The following is a 17,372-nucleotide window of genomic DNA, read 5'->3' as shown; positions in this document are numbered from 1 at the left end:
TCACTAACGACGCCGTTAAATACTAAAATAGGGAGTTAGGTCCTGGTCATAAACAAAAACAGGAAGCCAGCAACTCGTCACCAGCCCACTTTAATTCGCTACAGAAGCCTCATTGCTCAGATTGGGTAACGTTGCCTATACTGGCTGTAATAATACAACAATGTGAATAATGCAACAAGGTGCATAATTGGTACACCAAGTCTGGTTAAGAATAGGCGGACTATACCATAAAATGATAAGGTTCTCAACCAGCAAGTTAACATTAGTTCACTTTTATCCACATGGTAACCTATATCCGTTGTTTTTAAAAACAAGATATTTAGGGGAATCTAGTCGACGGACGTTGGATTGAAATTGCAATATTTTCATAGCATTCCGGTCTGAAACAGCCGTTTGTCGACTTGATATCCCTAAATACTCTGATTTTATATACAACGGATAAAGGTTACCCCGCGGATATAGGTGAACTAGCGTTACACAACAAATATCCAGGGCCGAATACAGAAGTTATGGTGACCATGCGTTACACAATATCATATCACTGTCCTCCACTATAGTATGTGGCGCAGATATTTCTAATTTTGAAGTAGCTCGACCTTTTCGATCGAAGCGTTATCCGCACCTTGTACGAAGTATAATTGTTCTACAAGCATTGCTCAAATAGCGTGGATGAGGAACCCACTAAAGGTGAGTTCATCTACTGATACATTCCTATCATCCCTTTTTAGCCCAACGCTTCATAATGATGATAAAAATGATGACTACGACGATTTCGAACAAAGTAGGGATAAAATTCAGAATATGTCTCCCCACAAGAAATCTACATTCATCATCATGCGGCATTTTTTCCAAAATGATACGATTAATCGATTAATTGATTCATCTTATTGATTTATTTGTATGCAATTCCTTCTACTCAATTTCTCCAGCATGTATCCATGTATGTTTATGTGTCAGTCTGCGTCGCGATGAGAAACCCGGAAAACGTGAGGTACCTATTGCCATCACTGAACAAACTGCGACCGCTCCACAGCTGCACCCAAACCTCGTCCCCAGGCTGCAGCTGCAGGATGGCGCTGTTACTGCTGGACTGGTGCTGGGGGCTTCCGCGGTTGTTCTCGAACAGACCTACCATCCTTGCGCCATTCTTCATGAGATGGACGAAGAAGTTGACGTTGGGTACAGACGGTGTCATACCAGTAAAGGTGAAGAAGTAGACACCTCCGACTGTAGCCACAAACTTCCCCGTCTCCTGGTTGTAGGCCCCGCCCACGTTGCTAAGGATGACGTTATACGTCAGCACCGTGTGGGATGAAGGCCTTTCAAGTTTTGTCGTTCTGGCCACGGAAAATGCCACGACAGGTGGAGCAGGTGGACTGGTACCGGGTGCTCCCTTCTCACCTGCCGGTCCCTGTTCACCTTCATCTCCCTTCTCGCCTGCCGGTCCGACCGGACCCAGCTTACCTGGCGCGCCTCTTGGAGCTTTCTCACCTGGCTCACCTTTTGGTCCTATCAGGGATAGTATAAAAATTATTATTTGTTTCTATAATTTTATGGTACCAAACCATATAATTTTTTGGTATCAAACTGATAACGTTACCAAAGTAGCAAGATGCGTTTACAAAAAATGCTGCTATCATGGTAAAGGGAGTAACTAGAGCCTACTAGATTACGTGGAACAGACCGCCCATCGTGCTCTTTTGAAAGGTAGATTGCGATTTTTCAAGCGACCTTGCTTTAACTGATGATTTATACTAACGTTGCGTCAAACCTTTGACTGAAAGAGAATAGATATTCGACGATAACCGTAACGTTATACTTGCAATTGCCTCTATGGACGCTTATGTCCTCTCTGTATTCGTCAGCTGTGTGCCTTCCCTACCTTGCGGCCCCTCAGTCCCCGGCTCGCCCTTGGCTCCAGGCGCCGCCACCACCGTGATGTTCTGACTGTTGTTGAGCTGACGGGAGCAGACCAGGTCCTGGTCTGTCTCCAGTGCCGCAAAAGTGCGCAGGACGAGAAGGAGGGACACCAGCACAGCAATCTTCATCTTTGGTTAGAAAGAACTGATTCCAAATGATGTTAAGGGTTGAAAATATGCGCTCTTCAAAGCTGCCTCCTTGATCGCTTTGAAGAAACGAGGAAACTGAACCTGTCTTTTAAGCGTACGCAGTTTTAAAAATGCTATTCGCTGTGGTGGATCAGGAGATATGTGTTTAGGGTGTATGCTTGCGGGAAATGTAGATGAAAATTTTCCTGTTTCTTTCAGGTCATCTATTCACGTGAAGACTATGTGTCTTGATTTAAGTACTGATTTATGTCTCCCAGCTCCATAGTGCAAAATGTCCATTATGATATTTCAATGTATTTGTTACAATTTCAACCTCCCCTCTACCTTTCTTTTTTGAATCATCCCTTGAAGCTTTTAAACGTCCTTGGTTTCACAAGGAAGTAAAAATATGCCGACATCAATGACAAACTGCTGATTATTTCCACATTCTACCGATAAGTAAGTTGCTGATGCTGGCACTTCAGTTTGGCTGAATCATCATTATCTACGTATTGTTTTCCGGTCTGGCCGCTGCAGGCCACATGGGTTCTAACGTTAGTTAAGTTAAGTTGCGGAAGTAAATCCAGTTGCCGAACGACGTTTGTGTTGGTTGGCTGCCAGCTAGCGGTTTCCCACAAGTTTGAGTGCATGACAACATTTTTTTTTTACTTAATGGTCACCACGTAACAAGGCCTGAAGGCCACTCAAGGTTGCGGGTTACATGGTTGGAACTGTAACAGCATCTCTTCGCCCTAGGTCAGAAACATCATGATTGAGACCAGCCCAATTGCTCACCATGAGTGAGGACTAACTGACCCAATAGGCGAAGCAGGGGTTACGAGGGCTACTCGGGAGATTCCCTACCCCTATTTTGGCCGGAATGGTTTGATCCGCTCATGTTCGCACATGTGGCGGGTTCTTTAACGTGCTTGGGGTGTTGCTCTTCCCGAACACGGGACCTCCATTTAACGTCCTATCCGAAGGACGGCCCGAGCCGAAGCTAGGTACTCATTTACACCTGAGTGAAGTGAGGAAAGTCGTGTAAAGTGCCTTTCTCAAGGGCACAAGATCGGTAACACGGCAGCGGATTCGAACCCACAACCTCTCGGTCACGGGCCGAAGAAACCGCCACTGCGCTACACGGTCCCACATGTTCTACGTTTGGGTGTAACGTCTAAATACGATGTCATACGTCACAACTGTTTACTGCGAAGTACGGATGATCACTAATTAACGACGCCATTAACTACTAAAATAAGGAGTTAGGACCTGGTCATAAACAAAAATAGGAAGTTAGCAACTCGTCATCAGCCCACTTTAATTCACTACGGAGGCCTCATTACAAAAGGTGAGTTAATCTACCGGTAAATTCCCATCATCTCTTTTTATCCCAACGCTTCATAATGATGATGAAAATGATGATTACGACGATTTAGAATAAAGTAGGGATGTTTATGTGTTAGTCTGCGTGGATGAGGAACCCGGAAAACGTGAGGTACCTATTGGAATTACTGTACAAACTGTGACCGCCCCACAGCAGCACCCAAACCTCGTCCCCAGGCTGGAGCTGCAGGATGGCACTGTTACTGCCGGACTGGTGATGGGGGCTTCCGCCGTTGTTCTCGTATAGACCGACCATCGGTGAACCATTCTTCATGAGACGAACGAAATAGTTGATGTTGGGTAGATTTGGTGTCATACCGGTAAAGGTGAAGAAGTAGACGCCTCCGACTGTAGCCACAAACTTCCCCGTCTCCTGGTTGTAGGCCCCGCCCACGTTGCTAAGGATGACGTCATGCGTCAGCACCGTGTGGGACGAAGGCTTCTCAAGTTTGGTCGTTCTCACTGCGGAAAACGCCACGACAGGTGGGGCAGGAGGGCTGGTACCAGGTGCTCCCTTCTCACCTGCCGGTCCCTGTTCACCTTTGTCTCCCTTCTCGCCTGCCGGTCCAACCGGACCCAGTTTACCTGGCACGCCTCTTGGAGCTTTCTCACCTGGTTCACCTTTTGGTCCTATTAAGGGATAGTATGAAATTACTGTTCGTTTCTTTAATGTTATGATATTAAACCGATACCAAAGTAGTAAGTTTCGCTTACAAAAATTGCAGCTATAATGTTAAAGGCAGTAGCTAGATCCCAATAGATTACGTGGTACAAACCGCCCATCGTGCTCTTTTATAGATTTAAATACTTGGTAGATTGGAGGCTTTCGAGCAACCTTGCTTTAACTGACAGGTTACACTAACGTTGCTTTCTCAAACCTTTGACTGAAATAGAATCATTTCCCGACGACAATCGTATACTTTTAGCTGCACTTATGGACTCGGCGGAGGAGGCTTTCTTCCTTTGAAGCTGTGTGCCTTCCTTACCTTTCGGCCCCTCAGTCCCCGGCTCGCCCTTGGCTCCAGGCGCCGCCACCACCGTGATGTTCTGACTGTTGTTGAGCTGACGGGAGCAGACGCCGCCCTCAGGGTCGGTCTCCAGTGCCGCAAAGGTGCGTAGGACGAGAAGGAGGGCAACCAGCACAGTAATCTTCATCTTGACAAATGATGTACAGGGGTTAAAATGTGGTCGTTCTTAAAACTGCGTCTTCTCACTTTGAAGGAACGATGAAACTGAACAAGCCGTATACACAGTTCCACTTGGCCCAAACACTGTTCGTTAGGGGTGGACCGTGAGATAACGTTATGTGTTGGGTGTATGCTTGCGGGTTAATGTAGATGGAAGTTTTCTTTTTCTTCTGGGTCATCGATTCAAGTGAAGACTTTGTGTCTAACCTTAACTGGTGTACATGTATGTCTTCCAGGATCTTAGTGCAAAATGTCCATTATGATATTTCAATCGTGTACATGTATTTGTTACTATCTCAACCTCCCGTCTACCTTTGTTTCTGAATCATCCCTTGAAGCTTTTAAGCGTTCTTGGTTTCATAATGAAGTAAAAATATACCGACATCAATGAAAAGTTGTTGACAGACTTTCAAAGTCAATTCCCAGGCTTTGGCCATCTGCGCTGCGAGATAAGACAATGGTCTGTATATGAAAGCACTATCATCATTGCAACACTGGGCCTGTCTTGATGTGATCTGTTTGTCTCTTCCCAACCATATGAGGGCGACCGGCTCTGTCGTATTTGTCGTGTCTACTTCCAAACAAAAATTGGCAGCGTTGTTTAACTTGGTACAATGACACGCCCACAGCAATCTCTGTAGATCAATAGAGAAACTATTTATTCTATGTCCCCCTGAAAAGAGTGAAATGTGAACATAGCATCTTCCTTACGCGCATACAGAACTTACAGCTATTCATGGAATCATAACCTTCTCGTTCAACGTGACCAGTACAAAGTCATCTTTCGTTATAAATTTGTCCCCATCTGTCGATACTCACGTCTAGCGCATGATGATTTTTACATTCTACTGATAAGTAATTTGCTGATGCTGGCACTTCAGCTTGACTGACTCGTCATGATCTTGTTGTTTTCCGTTCTGGCTGCTGCAGTCGACATGTGTTCCATTAAGGTTACGGGTTTAAAGTTAAAGTTTAGTTGCAGATGGACGATCGGCGTTTGTGTTGGTTGCATGCCAGCTGGCGGTTTTCCTCAAGGCTGAGTGCACGTCAAAATGTTCTACGTTTGGGTGCAACGTCGTATATGCTGATGTCAAACGCCACAAAATATGGATAATTAGTTAATATTGACGCCTAAAATATCAAAATAGGGAGGTTAGGGCTTGATCATAAACACAAACAGGACTTCAACTCGTTATCAGCCAACTTTAATTCGCTACGGAAGATAAAACATCAGGCTTTAGAAAGGCGAGCTATATGGTTTCACTTACACAACAAATATTCAGGACCTTTATAAGAGTTATGGTAACCGTTGCTTGTGCTGGAGGCTACCATAGTCCCCGACCCTTCTGATGAGGATGGGACTAGGTGAGGTGAGGTGAGGTAACCGTTACACAACACCATTCTCCTAATGTGTGCCGCAAACCATTCTAAAGTAGCTCGACCTTTCTAATTGGAGTGTAATTCAAACCCTGTACGAAACATACTTTTTTCCCACAAACATCGCTCAAATAGCGTGGATGAGGAACCCACTAAACGTGAGGTACTTGCCGCTATCACTGTACAAACTGCGATCGCTGCCCAGTTCCACCCAAACCTCGTCCCCAGGCTGCAGCTGCAGGATGGCGCTGTTACTGCTGGACTGGCCATTGGATTGCTGGTCGTTGATCTCGAGCAGACTTACCATCTTTGCACCATTCTTCATTAGACAGACGAAATATATGGCGTTGGGTAGATACAGCGTCATACCAGTGAACGTGAAGAAGTAGACGCCTCCGACTGTAGCCACAAATTTCCCCGTCTCCTGGTTGTAGGCCCCGCCCACGTTGCTAAGGATGACGTCATATGTCACCACCGTATTAGACGAAGGCTTCTCAAGTTTGGTCGTTCTGGCCACGGAAAACGCCACGACAAGTGGGGCAGGTGGGCTGGTACCGGGTACTCCCTTCTCACCTCTCGATCCCTGTTGACCTTTGTCTCCCTTCTCACCTGCCGGTCCGACCGGACCCAGCTTACCTGGCGCACCTCTCACGCCCTTCTCACCTGGCCCACCTTTCGGTCCTATCAGGGGATAGTATAAAATTTGTTTTTTAACAATTTGTTTTCATATTGTGATAACCGGTACCAAATGTTAAATCAAGATGTATTTGCTATCCACCAAATATTGCAGCGATGGGTAGCTGATTAATACCCACGACAAAATGTCCGAGACATGGTACAAAACAGCCATTGTGCTATTACAACTTGTGGATTTGCGTTTTTTAAATCGAGTAATCTTACTTTAAAATCAAACTAACAGGTAGTGTTAAATTCTCAAACCCTCGGCAGACAAAGTGCGGTGTTAGTAGAGCAGACTGGCAGTGAATAATTTCTAGGCGATAATTTTATACTTTGGATACAGATACATGTAACGTTATGGACGTTTTCCCATGGTTTCTTTAGCTGTGAGCCTTCCTTACCTTGCGGCCCCTCAGTCCCCGGTTCGCCCTTCGCGCCAGGCGCCGCCACCACGGTGATGTTCTGACTGTTGTGCAGCTGACGGGAACACGTCCCACCGCCCGCTGTCGTCGGTTCGTCGGCGAAAATGGCGGGAAGAATAAGAAGGGAGAGTACCACTGCGGTGTTCATCCTGACGATCATGATCAATCCACACTTCATGAGAGTTGAGTTAAATTTTCGAAATTCAAGATTGAGTCGAGCGAACCGACGTTTGCGTTTTCCCTGTTGGGTCGAATGTGAGAAGTAAACCGTCCCATGCTCACACTTGTTGCCGGAGTATTTACGAATACCAGTTGCCCTGCAAGTACTTAAAAGGGCGGACTTCGCTAGAACTATAAACATAACAGACGTTTGAAGTGGCCAAAAACGTTTTCGGTAGAGATTAACTAGCACTTACAAGAAACCAGAGAAGACGTCTATCTCTTCTTAGGAATGTAAGAAAGTCCTACCGCGGGTTCCCGTTTTCCACCAGTGGGAAAAAGGATCTAACGTTAGAACACTTTGCTCAATGTGAGCTCAATGTGATAATTTTACGTTATCTCCGTGATCTAATGGCATTGCACTACTTTCAGAACTTTCATTTTTTTTACGATATACAGTTATATTTCAACATTGTCGCGCGTGCGTGGTATCGTCACATAATATTCACGAGTCGTAGAAAACACTTGTCAGCAGCTGAGCGTTGTGATCAGCAGCTGAACGCCGATAAACATGAACAAGTGGACCGTAGCCACAAACCATACCCATTCCACGAGTTGCTAGGGACAACAGGTGTTTAACGACGCCCGTAGCTATAGACATTCTGAAATGGTGAGGTTAGGACTTGGTCATGAACACAAACACAGCAACTCTTCATCAGTCCACTTTAATTCGCTACAGAAGATAATCATTAGACAGGTCTCGGCTATGAAAATACGAGCTATACGGTTTCAAACAAATTACACAACAAATATTCACGACCTTTATGATATTATGGTAACACATAATTTTCCTACTATGTGGCGCAAACACTCGTATGTCGAATTCTTAAAAGTAACTCAACCTTTTCAATCGAAGTGTACGATGTACGATGCATCATTTTTTTCTACAAACATCGCTCAAGTAGCGTGAACGAGGAACCCACTGAACGTGAGGTACCTACTGCCATCACTGAACAAACTGTGACCCTTGTGCAGCTGCACCCAAACCTCGTCCCCAGGCTGCAGCTGCAGGATAGCGCTGTTACTGCTGGACTGGTGATTGGGGTTTCCGCCGTTGCTCGCGTACAGACTAACCATCCGTGCACCATTCTTCATTAGACGGACGTAATAGTTGGAAGTGGAACGCGGCGTCATACCAGTAAAGGTGAAGAAGTAGACGCCTCCGACTGTAGCCACAAACTTCCCCGTCTCCTGGTTGTAGGTCCCACCCACGTTGCTAAGGACGACGTCATACGTCAGTGTAGTGTCGGACGAAGGTTTCTGAAGACTGCTCGTCCTTGCCACGGAAAACGCCACGACAGGTGGAGCAGGTGGGCTGGTACCAGGTGCTCCCTTCTCACCTGCCGGTCCCTGTTCACCTTTATCTCCCTTCTCACCTGCTGGTCCGACCGGACCCAGCTTACCTGGCGCGCCTCTTGGAGCTCTCTCACCTGGCTCCCCTTTTGGTCCTATCAGGGATAGTGTAAAATCACTGTTCGTTTCTTAAATGCTATGATATCAAACCAATGCCAAAGTAGTAAGATGCGTTTACAAAATTGCTGTACCATGGTAAAGGAATTACGTGGTACAAACTTCCCATCGTGCTCTTTTATAAATTTAAATGCTTGATAGATTGGGGTTTTCGAGCTACCTTGCTTTAACTGACAGTTTATTCTAACGTTGCTGTCTCAAACCTTTGACCGAAATAGAATGGATTCTCGACGATAACCGTAACGTTATACTTTTGAATGCATCTATGGACGCTATTGTCCTCTCTGATTTCGTCAGCTGTGTGTCTTCCTCACCTTGCGGTCCCTTAGTCCCCGGCTCGCCCTTGGCTCCAGGCGCCGCCACCACCGTGATGTTCTGACTGTTGTTGAGTTGACGGGAGCAGACGCCGCCCTGGTCTGTCTCCAGTGCCGCAAAGGTGCGGAGGACGAGAAGGAGGGAAACCAGCACAGCAATCTTCATCTTGAGTTAGCAAGGGCTGATTTCAAATGATGTGAAGGGGTGAAAATCTTGGCTTTTACGACTGCGTGGTTTCGACTTGAAGGGTCACATAACAAGGAGACTGAAGCCGTTATTTACGTAGAACGTAGTCCCGAAGATTGACAGAAAACTGTTCGTTGGGGGTAGACCAGGGCATGTGCGTTGGGGCGGAGGTTGCAATTGTGCGAAATGTAGATACAATATGCAATTTTGATTCGGTTATGATAAATCACAAATTCGTGCTTCAGTTTCTGGCCCAACATTCTGGTACAAAATGGTTTCCTATACCTTATCCAACGGGATGCATTGTGAAAATAAATCTTTATGCTATTCTTTGTGATCCATCCCTTGAAGGATGAAAGCGTCTTTAGCATGATGTAAACCTCGCCAGAAAGCCTTTAATTTAAATGCTGCTGACAGAAGTATGGAATTATCCATTAGTACTACTACTAGTTCTGTTCTATCAACATCGTGTTAGGTGACTGATAATGGACTACTTGGCGAACCTTGTATTTATTCAAGGCGGTTGAATAAAACCACCTTGCTTTGTTGTGTATTTTGTAGCTGATTGACATAAAGCTGACATTTGGGTAGTATCTAGTCACATTGGAGTCGTTATGTTAGCTAGGCACACCACTAAATTATATGTACACTTGAATACACAGTGCCATTAGATGTTTGCTCTTAGCTAGCTGTCCTACTTCAGCTGAACGGGTTACAGATGCAGAAGCATCTTTTGACTCCACTTCCCATTTTCTCCTTTCCAAATGTGACGAAAGATTTGCAAAGAGGCAAAAACGAGTTTATTGAATGTGAGTTACGTACGTGCCCAGCTACCTAATGTTCGACAAGAAATCACAAAGAGTGTGAATCAAAATGCGGCTTCAAGGCTTTTGCGTTCATTTCATTTGTCCTGAGTGGCAAAGTATAGACACGAGCATTAGTCAAATCTAAAATTCTGTCGCGGCTGCACTTTGCATACGTGTTTTCATTAAAAGTTGGCCATAGAATTGATTGGTTCTCGTTTCGATTCATCTGTGCTTTTATCTCATTTGCACTTGAGAAAACACGTTACATCTACAGCGCATAACATTGAGACTAGAATAACTGAACACTAATCGTAACATGGAGAAGTAGTAATATGAATGAACATCACATGTGCAGATATCAGCAATAACATCATGACTAATTTCTCCATGGACTATGCACAATAGACGTTGGCCACAGTCATTGATTGGGTTGATTACATTTTGATCGTGTCTTGCTCAATACCTTCATTTTTAGGTGATATTACTCTGATTAATAATTAATAATAAGTATTTGTATAGTATGGACATAAATGTTCGTAAACTATGAAAAACCGGAATCAAATCCTGCTGAAATACGTTCGATATTGTATTTTTCCATCAAGCTTGTAAATGTCTTCTGACTTTCGTCCTAATCTGGATGGATAAGGAACCCTGAGAACGAGACGTAGCCGCCAGGGTCGCTCCACATGGAGGACCGCCCGTCCAGCTCCACCCAAACCTCGTCCCCAGGCTGCAGCTGCAGGATGGCGCTGTTGCAGCTGGAGATATGGTCTCCGTTCGACCTGTCGTACAGACTGACGATCTCTTCTCCGTTCTTCTTCAGCCGGCTCCAGTAGGCGGACCCCACCACGCTCGTGGTCATCCCCGTGTATGTCAACATGTAGTAACCGCTCACCTGAGGCGCGAACTTCCCGGTTGTCTTGTTGTAAGCGTTGCCCACGTTGGTGTGAACGATGTCGAACGTTACTATCGTGTTTTCTGGAGCGTTCAGAATCCGGACTCTCAAAGTAGCGGAGAACGCCACGAAACTGGCGCCAGGTACAGTGTCGGACACGGTGTTACAGTTCGACCCTTCCGTACAGGGCATCCCGGGTTGTCCTCTCTCTCCTTTCGCACCTGCCGAGCCTGGCTCACCTTTCTGTCCCTTCACACCTGGAGATCCTGCAGCACCTGGATCACCTTTCTTACCCCGGGCACCCCTCGCACCTTTCTCACCTGCGGGGCCAGGCCGAGACTTACTTCTGTCAGCTTGTTGATGTATGCCCCACCGGCCTGGAATAAACAGCACATGGTTTAGTTTACTCATTGAGACTGCTGAAATTGCATATTTTTCTAAAGGGGTTCTTAATATTTCTATGTTATCTACTTTGCTGATAAATGGTATTATCCTAGTTAGCTGAAGACAAATAGAAAAGGAGATCCTATCCTTTATCACAGATCCATTGTACTTGTTTGAATGCATTTCTCGTTGTCGTAACCAAAGCCTGACGATATAGAAACGTTTTGTAACTATAAACTTAGTCAAGACGTGTAAAGGAATCTTGTATATAGATCACACAACACTTGGAAAAGAAAGTAAAGGTATTTGAATACATCTTAAATTGCAATTACGTTGCCGCTGCTACCTGCACTTACATGTGCATTTACTGCACCCACTTACTTTGGGATTGCAGGGACATCGACTAAGTGAACTTTTCAACATCCCCGGACTGTTTGTCTTCATAACTCAGTACTGCGGACTTTGAAGAGCCCGGAGCCGAACATTCCAAGTCAAGTTCAAAGGTCTAACTTCTACAAGACCGCAAAATTATCTCCATGTGTTCCTGAAGGTCAACCTATTGACTGGAAGGACATTTTTTAAACTTTCGACGTTGTTTAGGTGACAAGATACATTGAGGAGTAAATCTGTATGATGGTTGATAAATGGAAATGACATGTCACGTGGTACACAGGAAAAATGGTTCCACAAATAGGAATAAAAGCCACGACCTTGTCAGAGAATATCAGTGTAGATTTACTGATCTAGGTCATAGGCTGCCGTCAGTAGGTCAGGTCAGCTGATAGAATAGAACCCCCCTAACGTTGAACAGATCTAACGTTTTAGGAAACATAAAACAAGCAGTAGGTTTGATAAGATTCCCGGTCTTATATTTGCTTTATTTTTATTTCTATTCACTCCCAGTGCAATGGCCTATATGGTAGATTTTTCGCTTTTCAGTCGGAATGTCGTGAGTTCGAAGACAGGTCAAGTCAAAGACGTTAAAATGTATAGTTGCTGCTTTCTCTGCTTAGCTTTCAACATTTGCGAAAGAGTATGATAGTTGAGCGCACAGACCACTCCCAGTGAGTTTGATAGCCTCTTCCGTACATAGTGACTGCACAAAGCTGTGTGGCCCAGGCTACAGAAACGGAGAAGGAAAGGATTTTGATTTTACCTTTTTATATTTACTCTCGACTCTGCCAGTGCCGTCGTTACGAATTGCCAATTTTAGGCCAGACGTTTTTTCTTCAAATGTTACTGCTATATGTTCCATTCAGTCTAATGAATATGCTCGAGACGTTGACGCGTTTAAAGCGAAACAAAACCAATAGCAACTGAGTAAGGTAAGAATTTATTGCCTAACGATCACAGTGACAACATGCGTCAACCTTTTGACATTGTAAAAAGTAACACCAGCTTGAGTTGACAGTCTTTTTTACATTCAGCCTTAAAAATAGCAGTTTTAATGTTTTTTTTTCTTGCATCGAATGAAGGTGACAGATACAGTGGCTGCAAAGTCAGACGGTGTCTGTTTGTATTAATATCGCAGCATCATGTCATGAGACACTATGAAAGCTTAACGATCCCAGCTGGACAAGTTTAGAGGAATGAATCCTTGCTGTTCAAATTATAGGTTTCTTTATGTTCTCATTGATGACAATACATCCTACCAGCCTTGTAGTACCTGCTCAAAATTCACACGTATCAATTTCATTTTCTTAAATTTTACGATTACTGTTCTGTGGTTTCTTTTTTTTACATAATTTGCATGCATTTGTGCTTTGCATGTCTGTATTTGCGTTTTTTTTATTAATATTGTTCTTTACTTTTGGAATGTCGTCATCATGTCCTGTATTTCAATTTTGCAATAAAAAAACTATGTGTTTTACATCTATCAACATTATGAAAAACACCGTACTCACCCCTGAGGCCTCTCGGCCCCATGGCCCCTTTAGGTCCGGGCGGCCCGGCTGGAGCCAGCACGGTGATGTTGGTACACGGTGTGGAGCAGGAGTCTTCCTCTGCCGCGTTACACAAACACAAACAGACGAAACAGAGGATAACACAACAGCTTGCCGCGCTCGTAATGAGTCGAGATTTTTTCAAGGTCTCCACCATTTTCTAGGCCGCTGAGTACGACATTTGGTGAATCTGAAAGAAAAAAATTGCTAAACGACAGCAGTCAGTTCAAAGAAGGCCAAAGGTGCGCTAGGGTCAGAAATTGAGGGAGGCGGAGGACTTCGCGGTAACCTGCCATGCTCTGCCCTCGCCCTAAAAAAAAAACGTCGTTATGTGTCTGTGGGCCGGCTGTTGTCTGTGGAGAAGTGCTGTGTGTCCAAGGCCTCCACCCGCGGGCATGCACATTCTAGGCACCCAAATGCAAGTTGTTAATAAGGATGTAAGCCTTTGTTTGTGCACTAAGAAGAATTGACAAATACCATGATCCGTAGCTATTGTAAATTCCTTAGGCGATGTTGTATCGACAATGCGTTCGTTATTAGTAAGACAGCAACCAGTTTGTACATGCGGTTCTGCGGCCTCGATAGGTGTAATATTGTCCAGGTGGTCTGCTGCCGCCCGTAGGTAACCCCGTGTCTTGAACGATTAACGATAAGATCACACGCGTCCGCATAACTGAAGCCCCAACACCAACATAGTTACCACACACTGTGATTAAGTATTAAAGGACCGTGCAACCTGGAGACTACTAACGGAGCGGAGCAAGGGGCCAGCCCCTGGCCTATGCACTTAGGCAGGATTAAGTAAGGTTTATGGGAACAGATAGATAAGTTTTGATCTTGGCAGTTTGTCTAACTCTAAGAGCATAAGAAGGTACAACACTTCGAAGTATAAGAATTAAAGTTTGCGCGGTAAACGTACAGGGACACTTAACCTTTTTGCAACTCATAGAAATGTTGTAAAAAAGATTGATACATTAAGTCACAACACAAGTTAAAATCTTGGCGTATGAATTTCGAGGACGTCATTATTTCACCTCAGGGTTTATTTCAAGACGTGTACATCAGGGATAGCAGAGAATCTGCAGCTGACTTGTGCGTGTAGCCATTTACTTATTTGCAGCATTTGCTAAACGACTTCTTCTGACGTGAGAAGATCCACATCTGGCGCATCTATCTTCTGGGGTTGGAGGACTGGGCTTGAGCAGGGGCTACACGACAGGACCTTGATCACCTTTAAATTGTTTGTTCTATTTTTAGAAATCTGCGGTATGTTGTAGATAAAGAGGAGCAGGTGGAAATGCTGTCACCGGTTATGGGCGTCCGTGACAAATGCATTAACTCAGTTTGAAGACAGGTATCGTTGAATTTTCATTCCTGCTTTGCTGTGGAATCTTCCCCACGTCTATGTAGCAAGGTTATTTGCATAACATGTTTATCATTATGAACATCTTGATCTAAGCTATCTGTATGCCTGAAATAATGGAAATCCGTTGTTCCTTTCTTCAGTTATCCTCTTTGGAATGTCTTGATAAAAACGCCCCTGCACTTCCAAAAATGAAATGTTAGGGGGCTGAAACCTACACCACATTTTACTGACGTTGAAAGCTACGTGCTATTTAAATATCAAGACCATATCATATCCGGGACAAGAGATACATTGAAAAAGTGGCTATGATAGAATACCTCATTAATTATGCAAATGTTCCTGCAATTTGCATAATTTGAATTCTATTTTGTATATTTTAATCTAAGCTACCAATATACTACCTATAGACCAAAAGACATGAAAATCCTTTTTTATATCATCTTCGGAATATCTTTATAAAATGCCCCTGCAATTCATAATTTGTCGCTAGGGTGTCTAAACATACGTCACTTCTTCCCGAGCACAAGAGCTATCTAACACTGAAAAATCGTGTACATAGCTTGTTAAGAACACAAGATATAAAAACCGAAATTTCCACTGCAGTACCAAGGGAAGCCGATAGGGTAGAGGTAGGGGGTGGGTGCAAAAATCATTTCCAATGTTCGTCTACATACACCACCAACACATCAAGTATGAAAACAATCCACCAAGCCGTTCTTGAGTTACCTTGTTGACAGACACACACACACACACACACACACGCACACACACACACACACACACACGCACACACACAAACGCTAGTGAATTCATTTCGAGGACGTCATTATATCACTCAAGGGTGTATTTCAAGACGTCTACATCAGGGATAACGAAAGAACTGTAGCTTACTTGTCCATGTAGCGTTAAACACTATTTGCAGCATTTGCTAAACGACTTCTTCTGACGTGAGAAGATCCACATCTGGCGCATCTATCTTCTGGGGTTGGAGGACTGGGCTTGAGCAGGGGCTACACGACAGGACCTTGATCACCTTTAAATTGTTTGTTCTATTTTTAGAAATCTGCGGTATGTTGTAGATAAAGAGGAGCAGGTGGAAATGCTGTCACCGGTTATGGGCGTCCGTGACAAATGCATTAACTCAGTTTGAAGACAGGTATCGTTGAATTTTGATTCCTGCTTTGCTGTGGAATCTTCTCCACGTCTATGTAGCAAGGTTATTTGCATAACATGTTTATCATTATGAACATCTTGGTCTAGGCTACCTGCATGCCTAAAATGATGGAATCCGTTGTCCCTTTCTTCAGTTATCCTCTTTTGAATGTTTTGATAAAAACGTCCATGCACTTCCAAAATTAAAGGTTAGGGGGCTGAAACCTACACCACCTTTTACTGACGTTGAAAGCTATATGTTATTTAAATATCAAGACCATTTCATATCCGGGACAAGAGATACATTGAAAAAGTGGCTATAATAGAATATCTCATTAATTATGCAAATGTTCCTGCAATTTGCATAATTTGTATTCTATTTTGTATTTTTTGGTCTAAGCTACCTATATACCACCTATATACCAAAAGACATGAAAATCTTTCGTTCTATCTTAAGTTATCATCTTTGGAATATTAAAAAGATACCCCTGCAATTCCACATTTAGCGCTAGGGTGCCTAAACTTACGTCACTCGTTCCCGAGCACAAGAGCTATCTAACGAAAAATCGTGTCCATAGCTTGTTCAGAACACGAGATATAAAAACCGAAAGTTCCACTGCAGTGCCAAGGGAAGCCGATAGGGTAGAGGTAGGGGGTGGGTGAAAAAATCATTTCCAATGTTCGTCTACACACCCCACCAACACATTAAGTATGAAAACAATCCACCAAGTCGTTCTTGAGTTATCTTGTTGACACACACACACACACACACACACACACACACACACACACACACACAAACGCTAGTGAATACATTTCGAGGACGTCATTATATCTCCCAAGGGTGTATTTCAAGACGTGTACATCAGGGATAGCAGAGAATGTGCACCTGACTTGTCCATGTAGCCATTTACTTATTTGCAGCATTTGCTAAACGACTTCTTCTGACTCACGTGAGAAGTTCCACATCTGGCGCATCCATCTTCCGGGGTTGAAGACCGGATTTGTCAATGGGGCTACACGACAGGACCTTGATCACCTTTAAATTGTGTGTTCTATTTTTAGAAATGTGCGGTATGTTGTAGATAAAGAGGAGCAGGTGGATTTTTTGTCACCGGTTATGGGCGTCCGTGACAAACGCCCTTAACTCAGTTTGAAGACAGGTATCGTTGAATTGTCATTCCTGCTTTGCTGTGGAATCTTCCTCGAGCAACAGAAACGGTTTACATAGGAAAAGTTCAACCTTTGCATTGGTCTTCTTTTTCGTCACGAACAGAACATTTGGGTCTCACACACTTGTGAGTATTCTACTTCCGTATGAGTTCCGTATCGACATTTTTGTTATACGCAATCGTAAGCACAATATAATACGCACCTCATACGCATCTTCATCGTTTTGTGTAAGTTTTGTTTACACAGGCATACGCACAGTATTCGTAAATACATAAACACCGTATTTTCTGACACAACAATAGTCACTACACACATGATAGATAAACGATAAGTGCAAGTGAAGCTCTCTTCACTTTTTAATTCCGGAG

At 44.0% G+C, this 17,372-nt stretch overlaps 5 protein-coding genes across 5 annotated transcripts; all 5 read right to left on the bottom strand.

Moving 5' to 3' along the window:
• Positions 1-367: 367 nt before the first annotated feature.
• Positions 368-2,207, bottom strand: LOC118429457 (complement C1q and tumor necrosis factor-related protein 9-like). The gene is made up of 2 exons (XM_035839942.1): positions 1,883-2,207; positions 368-1,509 (listed from the first exon to the last, which is right to left on the bottom strand). Exons 1-2 carry the CDS (start codon positions 2,046-2,048, stop codon positions 947-949), a joined length of 729 nt encoding a protein of 242 aa, XP_035695835.1. The 5' UTR covers positions 2,049-2,207; the 3' UTR covers positions 368-946.
• Positions 2,208-3,401: 1,194 nt separating this feature from the next.
• LOC118428541 (complement C1q-like protein 3) lies at positions 3,402-4,586 on the bottom strand. Its single transcript, XM_035838634.1, has 2 exons — positions 4,418-4,586; positions 3,402-4,061 (listed from the first exon to the last, which is right to left on the bottom strand). The coding sequence occupies exons 1-2, from the start codon at positions 4,584-4,586 to the stop codon at positions 3,508-3,510; spliced, it is 723 nt and encodes a 240-aa protein (XP_035694527.1). The 3' UTR covers positions 3,402-3,507.
• Positions 4,587-6,097: 1,511 nt separating this feature from the next.
• Positions 6,098-7,540, bottom strand: LOC118429609 (complement C1q tumor necrosis factor-related protein 3-like). Its single transcript, XM_035840146.1, has 2 exons — positions 7,075-7,540; positions 6,098-6,676 (listed from the first exon to the last, which is right to left on the bottom strand). Exons 1-2 carry the CDS (start codon positions 7,454-7,456, stop codon positions 6,123-6,125), a joined length of 936 nt encoding a protein of 311 aa, XP_035696039.1. The 5' UTR covers positions 7,457-7,540; the 3' UTR covers positions 6,098-6,122.
• Positions 7,541-8,011: 471 nt separating this feature from the next.
• On the bottom strand, positions 8,012-9,264 carry LOC118428540 (complement C1q and tumor necrosis factor-related protein 9-like). Its single transcript, XM_035838632.1, has 2 exons — positions 9,099-9,264; positions 8,012-8,762 (listed from the first exon to the last, which is right to left on the bottom strand). Exons 1-2 carry the CDS (start codon positions 9,262-9,264, stop codon positions 8,212-8,214), a joined length of 717 nt encoding a protein of 238 aa, XP_035694525.1. The 3' UTR covers positions 8,012-8,211.
• Positions 9,265-10,402: 1,138 nt separating this feature from the next.
• Positions 10,403-13,646, bottom strand: LOC118428441 (complement C1q-like protein 3). The gene is made up of 2 exons (XM_035838506.1): positions 13,275-13,646; positions 10,403-11,363 (listed from the first exon to the last, which is right to left on the bottom strand). The coding sequence occupies exons 1-2, from the start codon at positions 13,468-13,470 to the stop codon at positions 10,720-10,722; spliced, it is 840 nt and encodes a 279-aa protein (XP_035694399.1). The 5' UTR covers positions 13,471-13,646; the 3' UTR covers positions 10,403-10,719.
• Positions 13,647-17,372: the final 3,726 nt, after the last annotated feature.

The sequence above is a fragment of the Branchiostoma floridae genome, chromosome 13 (assembly GCF_000003815.2).
Source record: "Branchiostoma floridae strain S238N-H82 chromosome 13, Bfl_VNyyK, whole genome shotgun sequence".
Taxonomy (NCBI): domain Eukaryota; kingdom Metazoa; phylum Chordata; class Leptocardii; order Amphioxiformes; family Branchiostomatidae; genus Branchiostoma; species Branchiostoma floridae.
This window is presented reverse-complemented; position numbering and strand designations above follow the sequence as displayed.

Excerpts from the sequence above, each read along its gene's own strand:
- LOC118429457 (XM_035839942.1), bottom strand. The coding sequence starts at position 2,048 with ATGAAGATTGCTGTGCTGGTGTCCCTCCTTCTCGTCCTGCGCACTTTT. Across the intron at positions 1,510-1,882 it reads GGGGACTGAGGGGCCGCAAG|GACCAAAAGGTGAGCCAGGT; the intron begins GTAGGGAAGGCA and ends TATCCCTGATAG.
- LOC118428541 (XM_035838634.1), bottom strand. The coding sequence starts at position 4,586 with ATGAAGATTACTGTGCTGGTTGCCCTCCTTCTCGTCCTACGCACCTTT. Across the intron at positions 4,062-4,417 it reads GGGGACTGAGGGGCCGAAAG|GACCAAAAGGTGAACCAGGT; the intron begins GTAAGGAAGGCA and ends ATCCCTTAATAG.
- LOC118429609 (XM_035840146.1), bottom strand. The coding sequence starts at position 7,456 with ATGTTTATAGTTCTAGCGAAGTCCGCCCTTTTAAGTACTTGCAGGGCA. Across the intron at positions 6,677-7,074 it reads GGGGACTGAGGGGCCGCAAG|GACCGAAAGGTGGGCCAGGT; the intron begins GTAAGGAAGGCT and ends ATCCCCTGATAG.
- LOC118428540 (XM_035838632.1), bottom strand. The coding sequence starts at position 9,264 with ATGAAGATTGCTGTGCTGGTTTCCCTCCTTCTCGTCCTCCGCACCTTT. Across the intron at positions 8,763-9,098 it reads GGGGACTAAGGGACCGCAAG|GACCAAAAGGGGAGCCAGGT; the intron begins GTGAGGAAGACA and ends TATCCCTGATAG.
- LOC118428441 (XM_035838506.1), bottom strand. The coding sequence starts at position 13,470 with ATGGTGGAGACCTTGAAAAAATCTCGACTCATTACGAGCGCGGCAAGC. Across the intron at positions 11,364-13,274 it reads GGGGCCGAGAGGCCTCAGGG|GCCGGTGGGGCATACATCAA; the intron begins GTGAGTACGGTG and ends TGTTTATTCCAG.